The sequence below is a fragment of the Physella acuta genome, unplaced genomic scaffold, assembly GCF_028476545.2.
Source record: "Physella acuta isolate Inbredline_101_S28 unplaced genomic scaffold, ASM2847654v3 ptg001661l, whole genome shotgun sequence".
In the NCBI taxonomy this organism is placed as follows: Eukaryota; Metazoa; Mollusca; class Gastropoda; family Physidae; genus Physella; species Physella acuta.
Genome location: NW_026733174.1, coordinates 353,378 through 371,437, shown reverse-complemented (window position 1 = coordinate 371,437; position 18,060 = coordinate 353,378). Strand labels below are relative to the sequence as shown.

At 35.7% G+C, this 18,060-nt stretch overlaps 1 protein-coding gene across 3 annotated transcripts; it reads right to left on the bottom strand.

Moving 5' to 3' along the window:
• Positions 1-676: 676 nt before the first annotated feature.
• LOC131929665 (uncharacterized) lies at positions 677-10,267 on the bottom strand. Of its 3 annotated transcripts, none has more exons than XM_059285985.1 (2): positions 9,988-10,267; positions 677-3,305 (listed from the first exon to the last, which is right to left on the bottom strand). In XM_059285985.1, exon 2 carries the CDS (start codon positions 3,250-3,252, stop codon positions 1,813-1,815), a length of 1,440 nt encoding a protein of 479 aa, XP_059141968.1. In that variant the 5' UTR covers positions 3,253-3,305; positions 9,988-10,267; the 3' UTR covers positions 677-1,812. The 3 variants fall into 3 exon arrangements, with proteins under 3 accessions (XP_059141968.1, XP_059141967.1, XP_059141969.1); XM_059285984.1 differs by lacking the exon at positions 9,988-10,267 and adding an exon at positions 4,387-4,557; XM_059285986.1 differs by lacking the exon at positions 9,988-10,267 and adding an exon at positions 3,945-4,040.
• Positions 10,268-18,060: the final 7,793 nt, after the last annotated feature.

Here is an 18,060-nt window from a genome sequence, read left to right as displayed (position 1 = left end):
AAAGTTTAATTTTGCTATTTGAATTTGTCGAAAGAATAGGTTACCACAACTACATATTTTGTTTGCACTAATCTGTTTTTAACAGTTTCAAAATAGCTGCTTCAAAAACATTTTGCTTATTTGTGAAATAATACAAGTGAATTTACAAAATTAAGTAATGCAAAATGTAATGTGGGGCGACCTCGACGTTTATACTTATAATTTATATAGAGTCTGCAGTGGTTAAAAACATCACAATTGTATACGGGTTCGAATTACTAAGTGTAAGTCTTGATTACTTAAATTGTCATTGTTGCTCGTCCACATAAATAGGTTTCACTGGATGTGTTACTGCAAGACTACATTCCCCACTGTGCTAAACATAAGTTTGGGATTATGCATGGTTATCAAGTGATCCTTGTATATTCCAACGTTTTCAGTTTTAATACTGGGCTAGTCATTCTCAACTGAGGTGTGACCAAATAATTTTGATATTGAAAACTAAACACAAGTTACACTGATGAAAATAACTATGCAGACTATTAAAACATTTTAGCGCAATGTATTTGAGTGAATAATTAACTTTCTAAATTATCATGTCCATGAGTGCTACATCAGTGACTAAAACACAATATCAGACAAACACTACATAACATAAACACTAAACCACACACCAAGAAAACAAAGAATCCAAGTGTAAAAAAGATATCTTGTTTCTGTTTTATTACTTCTGGACAAAAAAAAAAGTTTTTGGTACCAAATCAAAAGCACTCCAATTAACCCATCCATCCTGGGTAGCATATTAAAAATGGCACAAGATAAATACATGAAATAATTGGACGTCATACTAAAGTTACAAATTTACAGCAGGTTCTCAAGCTAAGAAATTTTTTTTTACAGTATTTAACAGCTTTACAGTGGTGAGTATATCTGTACAAGAATGCTTTGATAAACAAAACTTTTTTATTTGAAAGAAAAAAACCATATACACATGCCCTGAAAACTTCGGAAAGAGCTTTTTGCATACAAAGACAAGGTTTAACATTATTGCTTTATACAATATTAGGCAGAAAAAAAGTAGGTAACTTCTTAATCCGTGTTACATATCCTAAATAAATGATTTTATGAAGATTTGAACTACATTAAATAAAATTATAAGTACATAATTACAGATTGAGTAGACATACTTTAAACAATTATATAATAAAGATATACAAAAATACAAAACTTGAAAAAACAAAATTACATTGCACATAAAGGAGTAATGAAATGATTGTACAAAAGGAATGAAGGTATAATCCTATTTACCATAAACTTGAACACTTGTCAGAGTCTTGACAATGAACATGCGTGAATTTATTCACCACCTAGAAAAGCAGCCTTAAATAATTGAATTTACTGTTCAAATATACGTACTGCTTCTTAAATATAATCCAGTTATTATTTCATTATGTTACAATTTAAAAAAAAAAAAAAACAACCTATCACCACACATCATTATGATACAATGGTAAACATATCAATCCAACATTCAAGGCAAACCAATGAATCACTGTTTATGCAAAAATGTTACAGAAAAAGGCTCAAAACTGTTTTTTATAAATACCCAGTTCATGAGCTCACAAGGCTTGCATCCTACCATCGTTTCAGGATCAGATCAAAACGTAACCGGTAAGAGATAATGTACATGACAGTCTTCTAACCATTTCATACCATATAACACTAGGCAAATTAAGTTAATTTAAAATTAATAAATATTACAAAAACGGACTAAAAAATGTATATTTTTTACATATCAGGATATCACCTTAAAACAAGCAACGAGTTAATGGTTTAACGTTTGTAGAGAGGTTTTCTTTCCTTGTATCCTTCAGTAGCTAAATTGTCACCCCTAGCATAGCTGAAGGTATCAAAAAATGGCGAGTCTGCCTTATCCAACTCGCATGGCTTGGACAGGATGCCACGACAGATATCAAACGAAGGACTGGACCATAGATCCCATGCTGGAGAGTAATCTTGGTGCTCGATTTTATCCGAACTGCCCCAAATTGCTGATGGTTCAGGGGGAGGAGTTTTCCTCTGTGATTCCATCTTTTTCTCTGAACTGTTGACCAGTGGGGTAGATACTTTGCTGATTTCACTTCCCCAAACAGATGGAGAGTTTTGATGCCAGGTAGCAGTCTCTACCACGCTACATTCAGAAACAGCTTTGGACTGTTCATGTGGCCACATTTTTACTGGGGCTGGTGAGCTTCGTCTAGGTGAAGAAACTGGACTCTCAGAAGCCAGTGATGCCTCGTCCCCTCGAGGGGTTACTTCGTCTTCAACGCCTTCGGTATACCTGTCTACAGCACACATAAGCATACGAAGATGATGGGATACCAAGGACTTCCTATCAACACAAAAATCATCATTGTCCTTTTCATCTGCAACCCTCTCCAGTTCGCGAAGCATCTCAATGGTTCGAATGTCAGGATCTGAATAGTCTGGTTTTCCCCCATTCCTGTTCTCATCAATACTTTGCTTGGGTTTATCTTTGGCAATCCCTGAAGGTGAGGCAGCAGGCAAGCAGTGGGCTGGTGGTGAGGCAGAAACTGCATGTGGAGAATAACTAGGCTTGGCCCAGGTGGAAACTGGACTAAGCTGTGGTGGCATTAAAGAGCCAATAGGTGCAAAATTTTCATTGTTGTAGTTGAGTGCTGGTGGGCTCTGCAGTCTTTGGCCTGAGTAGACAGGTGATGGTGACCAACTGTTCTGTAGGAGCATATCATTTGGTTGTCCAGAAAAAGAACTTGAACTCCCAGCAGACCAAGGGGACATTGGCGGGCTGTATCCAAAATTTGTCCCCAGAGGAATGTGAGAAGGTGACTGCAAATTGCTAGAATATTTCAAATACCTATTATCAACTGGAGAAAGGACAGGCTGCAAGTCTTTTTTCTGGGCCATTGACCACTGGGCAGTGCTGTTTACAGATAAAGGGGTCTTGGCTGGAAGAAAATCTTTTGGCAAATACATGTCCTGATTAACACATGATTTGACAAAACTAGGGGATGGCGCCATACTTATGGACGTGGAAGCAGACGTAACAGCAGGCAGGTCAGGAGTCAGTCTTTGAGGAACACTATTCTCCTGACAGTTGCTGGCATCTGGTGAAGCTGTAGGTTTAGGTGGTGGTGAAGACGAAGACTTCTGTCGCTTAAATCTTGGAGGAAGATCTCTGAAACGTGATCCGTTATTTTCCTGGTGATGTCTGTATCTTTTTTGAGAGGTCATCTTGTAAAGCTGTTTTTAACTATTGTGGTTGAGACTTTGTTACTTGTTGAGCCCTGTAAAGAAAGGAAATTTTTAATTAATTCAGACAAAACATATAAATTACATAACAAGCTGGTTCAAGCTATTACTTCACTTAGTTAATGAAGTCAACTTTTAAAAAATTAAATAGGCCTACATTAAAATTAAATGGGGTTAATTAACCCTTAAGAAAAAAACAGGCCCACTTGTTATTCAGTAATACTTTTTAGTAATAGGTAATACAACAAAACAAGTATTAAAATCATTAGGTCAGGAAGAAACCTGCCCATTATTAGCTCAATAACTAAAAGCAGTCTGTAACTGTAAGTGGGATCTCTTAAATTTGTTTTAACTATTAGATCTATTATTAAGCATTAGGCCTATAATACATAAGCCTTATAGATCTAGATCTATATTCTAACTGCTAACCTATCCTATCATATGAGAAGCCTATAAAAAAAAGCTGAAAATTAGTCTTCAATGCTTCATTCAAGAACTAAAACACTGATGGGCGTGGCGCCACTGCATAGAATTGTTGAAAGAACTACTTTAATAACTAGATTCTAGACAATTTTAATTTATAATAGAATTATTAGGGCCTAAATCTAGTGAATTGAACTTTTAGTTCATATTCCAATCAACTGGTACTTTTTAAAAAAAATTGTAACGGTAACCTGTAAATTTAAGTAAATAATTAAGACAAAATCCTCACGATCTGTCCTGCTGTCTTCTTAACTATTCCGTCACTAACAAAACAAGCTTCCGTCGTAGTTACAAGTGAACTCATGTGACTCGGTAAAAAAAAAAACGTGTAGTTCTCTAGATCTAGATCTAGTCTAGATCTCTTTCCTTAATAATTTAAAATGCAGACCTAATCCATAATCCCAGTCAGTAATGATTATATTAATATATGAAAAATAATTAGATTTTATGGAGCGTTTTAAAATGAATATGCAAATTTTAAAAGAACATTCTAGAATAAATATCGCGCAGTAACCTACACACGAACACGGCTGGCAACACCACGTGGAAATTTCCTACCACATTGATTCGAGAAGGTCAAACGAATGGGGGAAAAACGTCAAACAATTTTTCCAAACTTTCAACAGTACTTACTTAATTTAGTATTCCAGACATAGATCTAAATCCACTAAGATTTTGAGAAGTTTGTAAAAATAATTAAATGTAAAATGCTTAGCGAGTTGTTATCCGGCTGCAGTGAAACGTTGGACTGATAGTGAGTGAGGTTGCTCGGTCCTTTTTATAGCCGGATGACAAACGCAAATTAAGCAACATTCTGCTTACGTTTCATCACGTGGTGTAAACACGGCCACGACGTTGGTCGACAGGAAATCCTCTTAGTCATGTCCTAAAAATAGCATTTTGAACACGCCCTGTTTGCCAGCTGCTGGGCTATTTACTAACGCGTTAAAAACATTTGAACCCTTTTACAAATCTTATTATAAATGCTGTTGAATAAATAGAAAAGTGATTAAAATAAATATACAACTGATATTTATAATGTAAAATATAATTGGCCTGTCATCTCTAGTTGTATCTGGCTTACTGTTAAACACATGACATTCTTCTTCGCGGAATTTGACCTCGTTACCGGTAACAACTGGAATGACGCGGAATAATAATGTCTCGTGTAGTTAAAATTACTAAGACTTAGAAACACTAAAAATACATATCAATATTGTAATTGTTAATGATACTCAAAATTAGGACTTTAATGAGGATTAAACAAAAGACTTTTATAACTTGAGGGTCATTTATAGAATGTATACTATTTATTAATTGAGTAGATATGGCTATTAAAAAACGTTATCAGAAGGAATAAACCGGGAGTGATCTCCCCTAAACTTTCTCGAATATTCTTATATAAAATAACAGGGGATGGGAACTCGGGCTATAGACATGATTTTTAATCCATTTTAAATACTTAAAGTTTTAAAAATAGAATAAAATCTCGTAGACAAATTAATTGCACACCAAGTGAACGCGAAATAAAAAAGCGCATAATAGTGCGCAATATTATTATTACTTTAAAAATTTACATTAGTTTTTTGAGAAATCGGAAGTAGCGTAAATTACTACTTCCGGTCAACGGAAATTACTCAAAATTTAACAGAAGGTAGAGAATTAGATCTTTTACTTACATGTGAAATTTCATTTATCTATCTGAAATAGTACTCAAGTTATAGGCTTTTGAAAAATTCAAAGTAGAAAAAGTACCACTTCCGGTTGTCAGAAATCGCTCAAAAGTTGATACGGATCTACGATTTTGATAAAATACTTATATATGAAATTTCATCAACCTAGCTGTAACGGTACTCAAGTTATCGTGTTTACACACGGACACACACACACACAGACAGACACACAGACATACGGACAAGATTGCAAAATTATGTTTTTCCGTATCAGTGAGATGCAAAACGTCGAGATTTGCAAAAATCTCGATTTTTTTTTTTTGCACGATTACAAGACTTTCTCTATACTTCGTATATACGAGAAAGTAAAAAAAAAAGGTAAAGAGTGTATGCTAGTTTTATTCCAGCTCTGTTCATCTTTCACTACATTTGTCATCACCGACTGGTTACATTTTTACCACAGGTAACATCGGACTGCTGGCCAAAACAACTTAATTTAGTTTGCTTGCACCGCTAGCCGTAATCTAATTCGGTACTGTCTAAATCCTCAGCGATTACAAAATACTCAAAGAGGTGCAAGTACTCGATACCCTAAGCTCGTGCACTGAGTCAACGGTGACACGTCGATATAAATAGATCATTGAGTCACGTTGGGAATTATATTAATAACTCAATAGTATCATATATTAATATATTAATTGGAAAAAAACACGTGATTTTGTATGTGTGCCCATTGTGTTTAAACTCAATAATATTTTTTTATTAATACCAGGTGTTATTTTATAGCACGTGCGTCTGACAAATGATGGAATTTTTTTTCTTTTTTAAAAGCGCCCTGGTTGAGTGGTAATTAGATACTTTAAAAATTCATCTGACTTAACAGTTATAAAATCATCAGCGGGTTTTTTTTTTTTAAATAGATATCAGTCTGATTGTTTTTTTTATCTAGGTTTACAAGGTTATAAAATAATTTTTTTTGTTTGCATGATGTATTTTACTTTCTGATAAGGCCAAATCAGTCGATCATAGGCCAGCGCAGAAATAGGCCTTTATTACGTGAAACTAGCCGCATTGGAAATGAATCCGGGCGGTTTGGTTGACTGAATGGCAAACAAGCGTGATTCGTGCGAATAGCATGTTATCTACAAGGTAGTTAACTGTAACGTGGACTTTTTTTTTTGTGGGAATGTAAAATGTGCGTGGGTGGTGGGTGTTCACAACACGCCAACACAGGCGGTGTGTACATAGTTTGCCGTCGTCAAGTCAGAGCGTTGACTTAACCAACCAAATACATTTTTTACTAAAATGCCGACAGTGAAATAAATACAATGCTGCTATGACCAACCAAATACAATTTTTACTAAAAGCCGACAGTGAAATAAATACAATGCTGTTATGATCATTTTGGTATGGTTAATTAACGTCGGTATTTTAATTTAAGCTTGGGCAGATCAAGGAATGCATCTTTCCCTTTCTTTTGATAATTTAACACATTAGACCTAATATTAACAAATAGCTAATTTACAATTATTTTAACTAAGTAAGCTAGATACAACTAGAGATGACGGGCAAATCATATTTTACATTATAAATATTAGTTGAATATTTATTTTAATAACTATTCTATTTATTCAACATGATTTATAAAAAAAATTGTAATAAAAAAGGAGGAAAAACAGTGACATCACCCACAATGATTACCAATGACAAGATTATAACCATTGTCCCGTTTATTACTTAATTCATTTTTTTAAATATTAAAATATGAGTGAAAATTCCCATTGGCTGTGTCGTTCACGTGATCATATATAAAACAGTCGTCTGATTGATGGTCATATTGATGGTCTCATTTAACCTATTATTAGTGTCAGTAATAGTAAGTTAACGCGATCGGAGCTCCTTTCAGGCATCTCTTCGGGGGGAGGGGGGGGCTGGGCTCCCCGAACAAAATAGAAAGAATTAGTTCCTACTAGTTTAAATGGAAAAGATATACTTTAACCAGTGGCCACCCCCACCCCACCTGTAATTTTAAGTGCCCCCCCCCCCCCCCCCCGGAGAAAATATCTGTACAAAATTCTGAATGCGATGTTGACACAAATACCCACTATTATTTACCGTGTCGGCGGGCCCTACACGTGTGCACGCCTTTAGCCACCAACTTCTCGTTTGTACTAACATCATCATTAAATGTGACCCCGTGAGAAGATCGCGTCACGTGACGACTTAAAAAAAAATACTGTTCACGTGATATCACTTCCTGTTTACTTTCATATTGTGTTTGTTGTCTCACAGTTTGTCTTTCCCCCAAGGTCGGCTATTTAATTTCCTTCAATTAATCTTTAAACCATTTCAAGTAACATTTCATGGTCTTTCAAGTTTCAGCTAATGAAGTCAGACATTATTAAACAGTTTCCTTTTCCTGTTTCAGCTCCTGAATTTCTGTTTCACTTAATTAAAATATTTTTTTTTAATCTTCCAACACAAACCTGCGAAGTTTTAAATTTGTAATTTATTTATTTTTAATTTTAAAAATTTATTCCTGACGTTTTAAGATTCATTCGCATATAGGAAACTGAGTTTCTTTCAGCCATCTCTTGAAGGGGGGTGGGGGGGGGCTCCTCCCCCTTGGAAGCACACCTACCCCCACTGCAATTATAAGTTACGTAGAAAATATAAATTATTTAACCATTGTCCCCCAAAATTTTCAAGTATCTTCCCCCCCCCCCCACCCCCACCCCGAGAGAAAAAAATTTCTGAAAGAACAAGCATACCTGCTGAAACTGGTTCTTGTTTTATTTTCCACTTATAATATAAAGATTCTTAGTATGGTTGGAAGCGCCCAAAAGTTAAAATTCATTGCTTTATTAAACTAATTAATAGTCTACCCACGCTGACATTCATCAGATAATAAAAGCGGAACAAAATTATAGAGTATAGAGGGTTAAAATAATTTATCAAAGTTGTAGTAACAATTTTCAAGACGACCTGACAATATAAATAGAAATAAAGGAATACCCATTGAATACAAATTAGATGTGTTCGATTACTAAGCAAAAACCGAGACATGTAATCGAATCAAAATTCAATTTAAAACTATGTTTTAAAATTAAAATTGCGTTTTAAAACTTTGACGGGTGAATGTGGAAAAGTGGGTCATTTTACTGTTTCGTTTTTGTAAAAAAAAAAAATGTAATCAATATTGTTGTGATGAAATGTTGCAATTAATTTATACACGACTGCACTCTTCAGCTATGTTTTTTAGCGCAATTTCCATTCTGGAGAATTGCGTTTATTAACCCGTCATTTCTGGATGGATGAATGGATGGATGGATGGATGAATGAATGTATGAATGTGTGTCCGCAGCTTTAAGTCGTATCTCCTCCTCAACGAAGCAATATCGAGGACTAGTTCCAAAAGCAAATATGTTAAGCAAGTTACGAGGATGAGCATAGGCCATAAAAATACCGGGTTTCTTTCATGGATTTCCCGGAAAAGCCAAAAAAACCTCGGAAAAAGAAGTTTTTGGCCCATATCTCGGCAACCAGACCACTTAGCGACTTGAAACATGTACCAATCGATTCCTGCCATAATTTAGAACAATATTGCCTAAGAAAGTTTTCAAAAATATCCTTTCGTTCGGTCACAAAAAAAATTTTGAATTAATTAAAATTTTGACCGAATTAGTAGGCATTTTTTCCAACCACACCACACGCGTCATCACGTTCAATAGCTGCGCCATCGCGTTCCATGGCTGCGCCATCACGTTCAGTAGGCGCGCAATGGTTTTTAGTCATGTAACTCTATTGTAAATAAAACATGTAAAATACTGAAAAAAATTAATAAAAAACGTTTTAATAACTAACCAATGGTTTTACTAACCCTGCTCTTGATTTACGCTACGACAGAGCTATTTTTAGATAACATAAGGAAATTGCGCTAAAATTGTCACTAGACTTTTTAATTATCTTGTTTTATAAAAAAATCCTTTGGATAAGCGATCAAGATAAACTTGATTAGGATGAAATAAATTAGTTGAAGTTGAAATAAACCAGAATACAAATTATTCTAATTAAAAACAGATAAGTTTGGAGAAAAATCAAGCCTTTAATCATTAATGTAAAGACTTAGTCTATGGCAGGGAGATAATTCTACATTGAGAACGTTTAATTTTTATTTCAGTGTAGGATAATTTTGACTGGGTTAGATAACACCTCCTAAGTATCGACACGGTTGACATAGCATGTATTCGTTCGCAGGTAACCCTAGGTATGTAAGGACGGCGGAGATATCACTAGACGACACGAATGTTAACTGAATAAATCATCATATCCAGATTGACTGATTATTAAGATTTGATAGGTTTTAATACTGCTACATATTTCAGATAAGTTTTATTGCAGACGACGATGGGGGGGGGGGGGGGGTAACATAGGGTTAAAATAGAGGTTAATGTTAGCTTGATAGGTAATTGTTTGTAATACTGCTACATATTTCAGATTTTTAAAAAGCTGTATAACAGCCCGGATATGATACAGATAGGCATATAACAATCGTACATACCTTAGCAGGGAGCAAAAACAGTCTTGACTTAACAGCTTTCTCGAACAAGGATGTGAGTTTGAGGGGTTTGTTGAGCTGAGCTCTGCTTGTCTGTCTTGTCTGTCAGGTTTTAGAGTCTTATATTGACCCCAATTGAAACTGTTCGAATAAAATCGCGTGTTGAGGTTGGTTTCGATTCGCCGAGAATTGCGACATCGAGTGCGGTACAAGCGCGCAGTTTTACCAGGTCCTTCACGTGAACTTTCTCCTGTATTGTCCGTCAGGTTTTACCGCGTCGCGTGATGGTCTTCTTATGTCACACTAGCCAACATAAATACGGGACCAGATCTACATACAACGCAGTACGGTGTGCAGGTAACCGTTTGTGAATTCCCAGAATGAACTTGCGGATTTTCTGGGAAAGCAGTTTGGTTTGTGATAAGAGTCACACATACGATTAAATTTGATTACACATATACACACAGTCTAATTTTTTCAATCTTTTTATTCAATCACGAACAATCAAGTCTTGTTATATACTATATACTAGGCAACAAAAAAAGCATATTCACTCTTTTATGACATCATGCATGGTGTAATTTTTCTTTACATTCGCAATTTTAATTTTTTATTTTAAAAACTTCAGTGGGGGAGGGGGTGGGAGGGACTTCATTATGTCGGGTGCAGTCGTCTGATTGAGTTGACTGATGATAATATTTATGATCATTGTTAGCGAGGGTACGGCACTTGTATGTACACTGAATATTTTAGTGTACTCTTGTAGTAATATAGTGTTGTATCACGTTTATCCTTTAATTTTTGTACCGTGAGGCTTAGCATGTTTGCACTAAACTAACAATACCCTCCTTCATCAAAAGAGATACTGCCATCATTTTTCCCCATATAAAATTGATACACTTTTCCACCAATATGTTTAATTTACGATTTGCTTAACATTTTCATTTATATAATTTAAAAAGAAAAACACTATGAATTTTACAGACATTTCATTTAGTTTGTTGGAACGAAGCTGTGACTAAGGTATTTTAAAAATCCAGAACAAGCTGGAAACACGAGAATATTACTCATCCGGTTTCTTAGGGCATTGAATTCACAGTGTAACACGCAAATAACTGTTACGTGGAAAGACATCTCGCCACACACACACACGCACACTCACGCACCCACTAGCACTCACGTGATGTCGTCCGGTTATAAAACAACTCGGGAATTTCCGACGACGCGGAAATGGGGTTCTAAAATTTCCCCAAGTTGAAGAGTAAACACAGAAGGGTAAATTTGTCATCCGGCAGGTGGAACTCTGGTTAGAGTAGGGTTAATGGAGACTAATGTTAGGGGTCGTATAGATAGGCTACAGTCAGGGGCGGAACTACCATACCGCCAGACCCCGCAATGCGGGGGGGCCCAGGACGTTTAGGGGCCCAGTTCCGACCAAAAAACGATGCATTTTTTTTTCAAAAATTATGTTTTTCATACATCTTAAAAGTGGTTTTGTAAAAAAAAAACAAAACAAACAGGTCTATTATAGCAGAGATTGTTGCGTAGAAAAATAATTTAAAATCTACAAGAAAGTTTGAAAGGTAGGTAAACATTTACACTACTTCCATGACTTACTGCCCTTCTTTAAAATAGGGATGCCCACGAAGCTCATTTAAATAGTTTTGTACTATATACATTAAAAAGCAATTAATTCTCTGAATTGTTACTTAAATAAGACGTACTATACAACAGTATAGCTATAAAAATCAATGTTTTCAAAATTGATATTATAAAAGCCAAAAATGAAAAAAATAAACATAACGCGAGAAACCATTGACGAATCAAGCTAACGTCTTTATATATTTTTGACCAGCATTTCATTGATACTATGGTACTTATTAATTGGTTTGGACTAAATTTTTTCTGGTTTGTTCTCTCAGAATGGTTATATATTGCAGGGGTCGGCAACCTTTTGAAGCGGAAGAGCCAAAAGTTACAATTTTCAAAATTTCCCTGGTTTTAAAGAGCCACTAACATTTTTTTATTTCAAGTATTTTATTTTTTTATTAAGATTATTAGTATTTGTGCAAGGAGCTGGAGAGCCGCATCTTGACATCAAAAGAGCCGCATGCGGCTCGCGAGCCGCAGGTTGCCGACCCCTGTATTATATTGCAATGAAATAGACCAGGGGTCAGCAACCTGCGGCTCGCGAGCCGCATGCGGCTCTTTTGATGTCATGATGCGGCTCTTCAGCTCCATGCACAAATATTAATAATTATTTTAATTTATTTTTAAAACTCATAAAAATATTAGTCTGCAATACTTGGTAATTAAAGATTTAGATCTAATAACAATGTAAAGTTTCTAATTTTGAGCAGAGCTTGCTAAACTACTTTAATATGTTTTGTGCGAAACATGTGTATGATTTTATATGAATAAATATTATTTCATATTTAAGCTATCTATTTTAAATGTGTATATATATATATATATATATATATATATATATATATATATATATATATATATATATATATATATATATATATATATATATATATATATATGGGGCCCTAATTTTTTTATTGCGGGGGAGCCTTTTTTTTCTAGTTCCGCCACTGGCTACAGTATGGTGGAGGGGGGGTGGAACACAGGGTTAGAGTAGGGGTTAATGGAGGCTAATGTTAGGGGTCGTATAGATAGGCTACAGAGTAGGGGGGGGGCATTGGTTAGAGTAGGGGGTTAATGGAGGCTAATGTTAGGGGTCGTATAGATAGGCTACAGAGTAGGGGGGGGCATTGGTTAGAGTAGGGGGTTAATGGAGGCTAATGTTAGGGGTCGTATAGATAGGCTGCAGAGTAGGGGGGGTGGAACTCTGGTTAGAGTAGGGGTTAATGGAGGCTAATGTAAGGGGTCTTATAGATAGGCTACAGGTGGATGGAGGGGGGGTGGAACACTGGTTAGAGTAGGGGTTAATGGAGGCTAATGTTAGGGGTCGTATAGATAGGCTACAGCGTAATGGGGTGGAACACTGGTTAGAGTAGGGTTAATGGTTAATATAGGGGTTAATGGAGGCTAATGTAAGGGGTCTTATAGATAGGCTACAGAGTTGGGGGGTGGAACACTGGTTAGAGTAGGGGTTAATGGAGGCTAATGTTAGGGGTCGTATAGATAGACTACAGAGTAGTGTGGGGGAGGGGGGTGGAACACTGGGTTAATGTAGGCTAATGTTAACTCGTTATGTCGTATAGGCTACAAACGGAAGAGTGTGGGTAGTTAGCGTTATTATATAACAGCGCATCTAACCATCCTTATTCTTACATTTTTACAAAACTTCGGTTGTGTAAGGATGGATGGGTACATTGGCACAACTGGTATACGATTCATTTCTTACAACTGTTTCTATTGTGTATTGTCAATTTTTACTTTTTTTTTAAATTTGGATCTTTATTATTATTTTTTTTTAATAATCTACTCCATTAACAAAATTAAACCAGCATTAATTTTGTCAAGATTTATATAGCTTTATTTAAGCTGACAAAGATGTTATATGCCTTTAAATTCATATATATATATATATATATATATATATATATATATATATATATATATATATATATATATATATATATATATATATATATATATATATATATATATATTCGTGACTTATTCTTTACAAGTTCCTTCTTCTCTGGGTATCAGAGTAAAAATAAATAAATACAACCAATACTTAGATTCACATTAATTTCAGTAAGTCAATTCAACAAATATGTATTCAAACTACACACACACATAAAACTACGCACACACCGTGCTATTATTTGAAAAATGCGCACACACATTTTTCTTCCCATTACATTTTACCTTCCCATTCATAAATCACCTATCACCGGTCTGCTAATTCCTATACATCGGCTTCAACCCTTTACACAGTACACATAATTTATGCCTCTTTTTAGCTTAATGTGCTACATACTCTCAAACCCACCAAGATTTGCTTTAACACACATCAAACATGTCAACGCGCGGTATTTTCACCCTGATGTACTCTCGAAGCTTTTCAAACGTGATACGGTTACAAATATAGATTTAGTCTTTTGGGTTTGTTTTAAGCGTTCGTGCTGTGTACAAACCGACCTCAGGGACCTAGATTAGGGTTGGTAGTCGTAAGTGTACGTGTACGTGTTAAAACATGCCGTGAATGCGATTTGTTAGCTTGACTGTGTTAAACTGAAGTAGTGACATATTACAGGTGTTAAATATGCAGACTGTGCGCTTTTTTCAATGGGTGGATTGCAGGAGGGGTAGGTTTGTATTTAATGTTCGGAGGAGTGGGGCGGAGGAGGGGGGGAGGTTGGATATTATTAAGGATACATTACTTTGGTGGGTATGGGATAGCAGTAATTTGTCAGTGGCCAGGGGTTTATTGAGTGTGGTGTTTAAAGGATTATGTCAGTGGTTTAGGGAGGGTTGTGTTTAAAGGATTATGTCAGTGGTTTAGGGAGGGTTGGGTTTAAAGGATTATGTCAGTGGTTTAGGGAGGGTTGGGTTTAAAGGATTATATCAGCGGTTTAGGGAGGGTTGGGTTTAAAGGACTATGTCAGTGGTTTATTGAGGGTTGTGTTTAAAGGATTATGTCTGAGGTTTAGGGAGGGGAGGGATTGAAGGATTATTTCAGTGGTTGGCTTTTTTTTTTTGAGCCTTTAGAAGATGACGTGACCGTATCCATATGTACAGTAAGGATTCGTCTTAGCTAGAGTAACAATTGTTGTCTAGATCTAGACAGCGAATGAATTCAAAGTATAAAGTAACGACATGCAGTGTTTAATCCTTCTAAATCCGACCGGTATTGCAGTATAAAGCTACAGATATGATATTTTCAACACATACATACACACTATTACAAACAATACATCACAAACACGATCACATTCTATTCACATATCAACACACTACACACACAACTCCATATTGTCTGACTACACATATGACCACATATCAGGATCAATGTATACACACGGTTGTAAATCAACACACTCCTCATATCACCACATATTCACACACTACACACAGACCACATACTCACACACTACACACGACTACACATTCGTGTGTAAAACACACACGACCCACATTTTTACACACTACACATACGACCATATAGTTACACACTACACACGCAAACACTTATCAACACACTCTAACAGGCAAGTTCGCCTTTACGTAGAAATGTCTTTGTTCGGTGACTTGAGATGACCAAGGGTCAAAACTACCTGAGTGGCCCAGTCTCGAGAGGGTGGGGGTGGGGGAGGTTGGGAAAACTAGAGGCAACATTAGTTATCGTTTTGGTTCATTATGGAACAGTATAATGAGCATATCTTGTGGGTGACAATGTTGTCAATACAATAATGTTAACGATTATCGTCATCATCGATGTTCCTGTGGACCTCTTATGTTAGAAATATCCCATAACCCCCCCCCCCCCTTTTCCCCTGGGGTGCGTAACAGTATGGTGTCTTTTATCTCCATTGTGTGACGCCCGCGCATGCATTGCTTAATAATGAGCAATAACTGCACGGCGGAGTGTCGGCGTGGCAGTGTATCATTAATTATTAATAAAGAAAAAAAAATCTATGCGTATCGAGATCCTACGATTACCTACTCGAGAATAAAATGTTAAGCAACACAAGCATCCGTGTGTCACACGAGTGTGTTGTGTGTCCGTGTCACCTCAATACACTAGCACCGCTCTATATATGTCCAGAACCTAACAACTCATGTGTGTTGTGGCCTGTCGTTGTCCCTTTAACACACTAAATCCTCTCTATATATGACCAGTACCTTGCAATTCACGTGTGCTGTGTGTCCCCTCAAAACACTAGCCCCTCTGTTTATATGACCAGTACCCATCACGTGTGTTGTGACCTGTCAATGTCCACTCAACACACTAACCCTTCTCTTTGTATTTATATGACCAGTACCTAACAACTCACGAGTGATGTGTTTTTGTGTCCACTCAACACACTTACACCCTCATCTCTTTACATGTCCAGTACCTAATATATCACGTGTGCTGTGACCTGTTAGCGTAACACACTAACCCTTTGTTTTTATATAACCATCCCCTAACAAAACGATTGTAGGAAAAAAAGTCACAGGAAAAAAAAACACAGGAAAAAAAAACACAGAAAAAAAGTCACAGGAAAAAAAGTCACAGGAAAAAAAGTCACAGGAAAAAAAGTCACAAATATATATTTGCATGGGAGTTGTTAATACTTGTATGTATTAAATATTCAGAGAGTGCAAATTAACTTAAGATTAATTAAATGTAATGTAATGTGTGTTGGTTGTATACGTATAGTAATTTTTATAATTCATCTAAAAATATTTAGTATGAATTATGTAGATTGTAATTTTTTAAACATAATACTTATAACATTTAATAGAATGTCCACGGTTTTCATCGGTTTTTTTTAAATTAAATTACCGTGAAATGGTAAGGTCATCTGAATTACTTACTACCCTCAACTCATCGCAACAATAGTTATGCTTAGTTCAACCATCTTTACTGCCCACATTTATCACGCTCATTACATAACAAAACTTAGGATCAAAACAGAGAGCCGACAAGGTTCAAAGGCTGTCATTGACACAAAACGTCAACAACACAAAATATGTTCGGACAATGCCGACTGAGGAGAGGCCGACCATAGAATAGCCTACGGCAAAACCTATGCAAAACACAATGATGTGCCTAAATTTCTTTTATAGTTAACTTTTCTACCGCGTATGTAACTAAATACGTAACAAAAGTTAAGATTGTTGTGTAAATTATCTTAGAGTATTTTTACTTACAATTTGTATAAATCATAATACTTTTAACGTCTATAAATAATTTATGCTATCACAAAATACAACCCACAAAAATAACATACAAAATTTTACAATTCTTAACAAATAAATCAAAAGATTTCTAAAAAGATTTGTGTGACTTTTTTTCTGTGACTTTATTTCTGTGACTTTTTTTCCGATAAAATTTTTCCATTGTGACTTTTTTTCCGTGACTTTTTTTCCTAGCAAAAAGTGTGACTTTTTTTCTGTGTTTTTTTTTCCTGTGACTTTTTTTCCGTTTACCAACAAAACATGTGTGCCGTGGTCTCTATCCGTATCACAACACCACACAAACCCCTTCTCCTTATATATTCAGCACCTAACATTTGGTTATATAGGTCTACACTACTCTACACGGCTCGTCGATTTATCACCTTATCAAAAATGTGTCAAACCACTTTATATCAATGTTTAAACATTCAAATTTAAGACGTGTGTGCATTTTTTTCGCAGTTCGTAAATCGAATCATCACTTGTTATCCGCAGACACTATTTTGTTTGGTACGCAGCTGGTAGGCCAAAATGTAATTTGCCCTAAGGTCAGTTGTAAAGTTGACACTGTACAGGTGATCTACTGAACAAGTGACCCATTAATTCTTTCGATACTAAAAACGCTAATTTTAATTGAGATTATAAGAATGGAATTAAATGAACCAAACTGTGGCAATGTAGGGCTAACAATGTCTAATTATACAGACTTGTTATTGAATAAATGTTGTTACTGTGGTTCACTGTCTATCAAAAATGCCTTAACCTTCCCCCCCCCCCCCCCCATCCACACACATTTCCCTTATTACAAGATATTCGGTAAATGAGAATCTTTTTTTTTTCATTTTTTTTTATACATTGAAATTATACCCCTATCAAAGTAGTCTTACTATTTAAAAGAGTGTGTATGAAACAGGGAGGGGTGATAGACTGCGTTAGTACAGTAACCTCAATTAGGTGTGGAACCTTCTCAAAGTCTGACGTAATCAGACACACGTGTTGCATGATCTCATGGTATTGTAAAGTAGGTCACAAGGCGTTGCATCATGACACGTGTTTCTAATAACGTTTACTTAATTCGGATTTTAATAATTAACTCACCAAGTTTTGAATTTGACATTTTACTATTAGTAGTATTAGGCCTCTGTAGCCACTATTTTATATAAATACTTAGAAATGTGGTAAAATATTACACGCACTGGCGGTTTATGT

Bases quoted from the DNA above. Each gene is read 5' to 3' on its own strand.
- LOC131929665 (XM_059285985.1), bottom strand. From the start codon at position 3,252: ATGACCTCTCAAAAAAGATACAGACATCACCAGGAAAATAACGGATCA.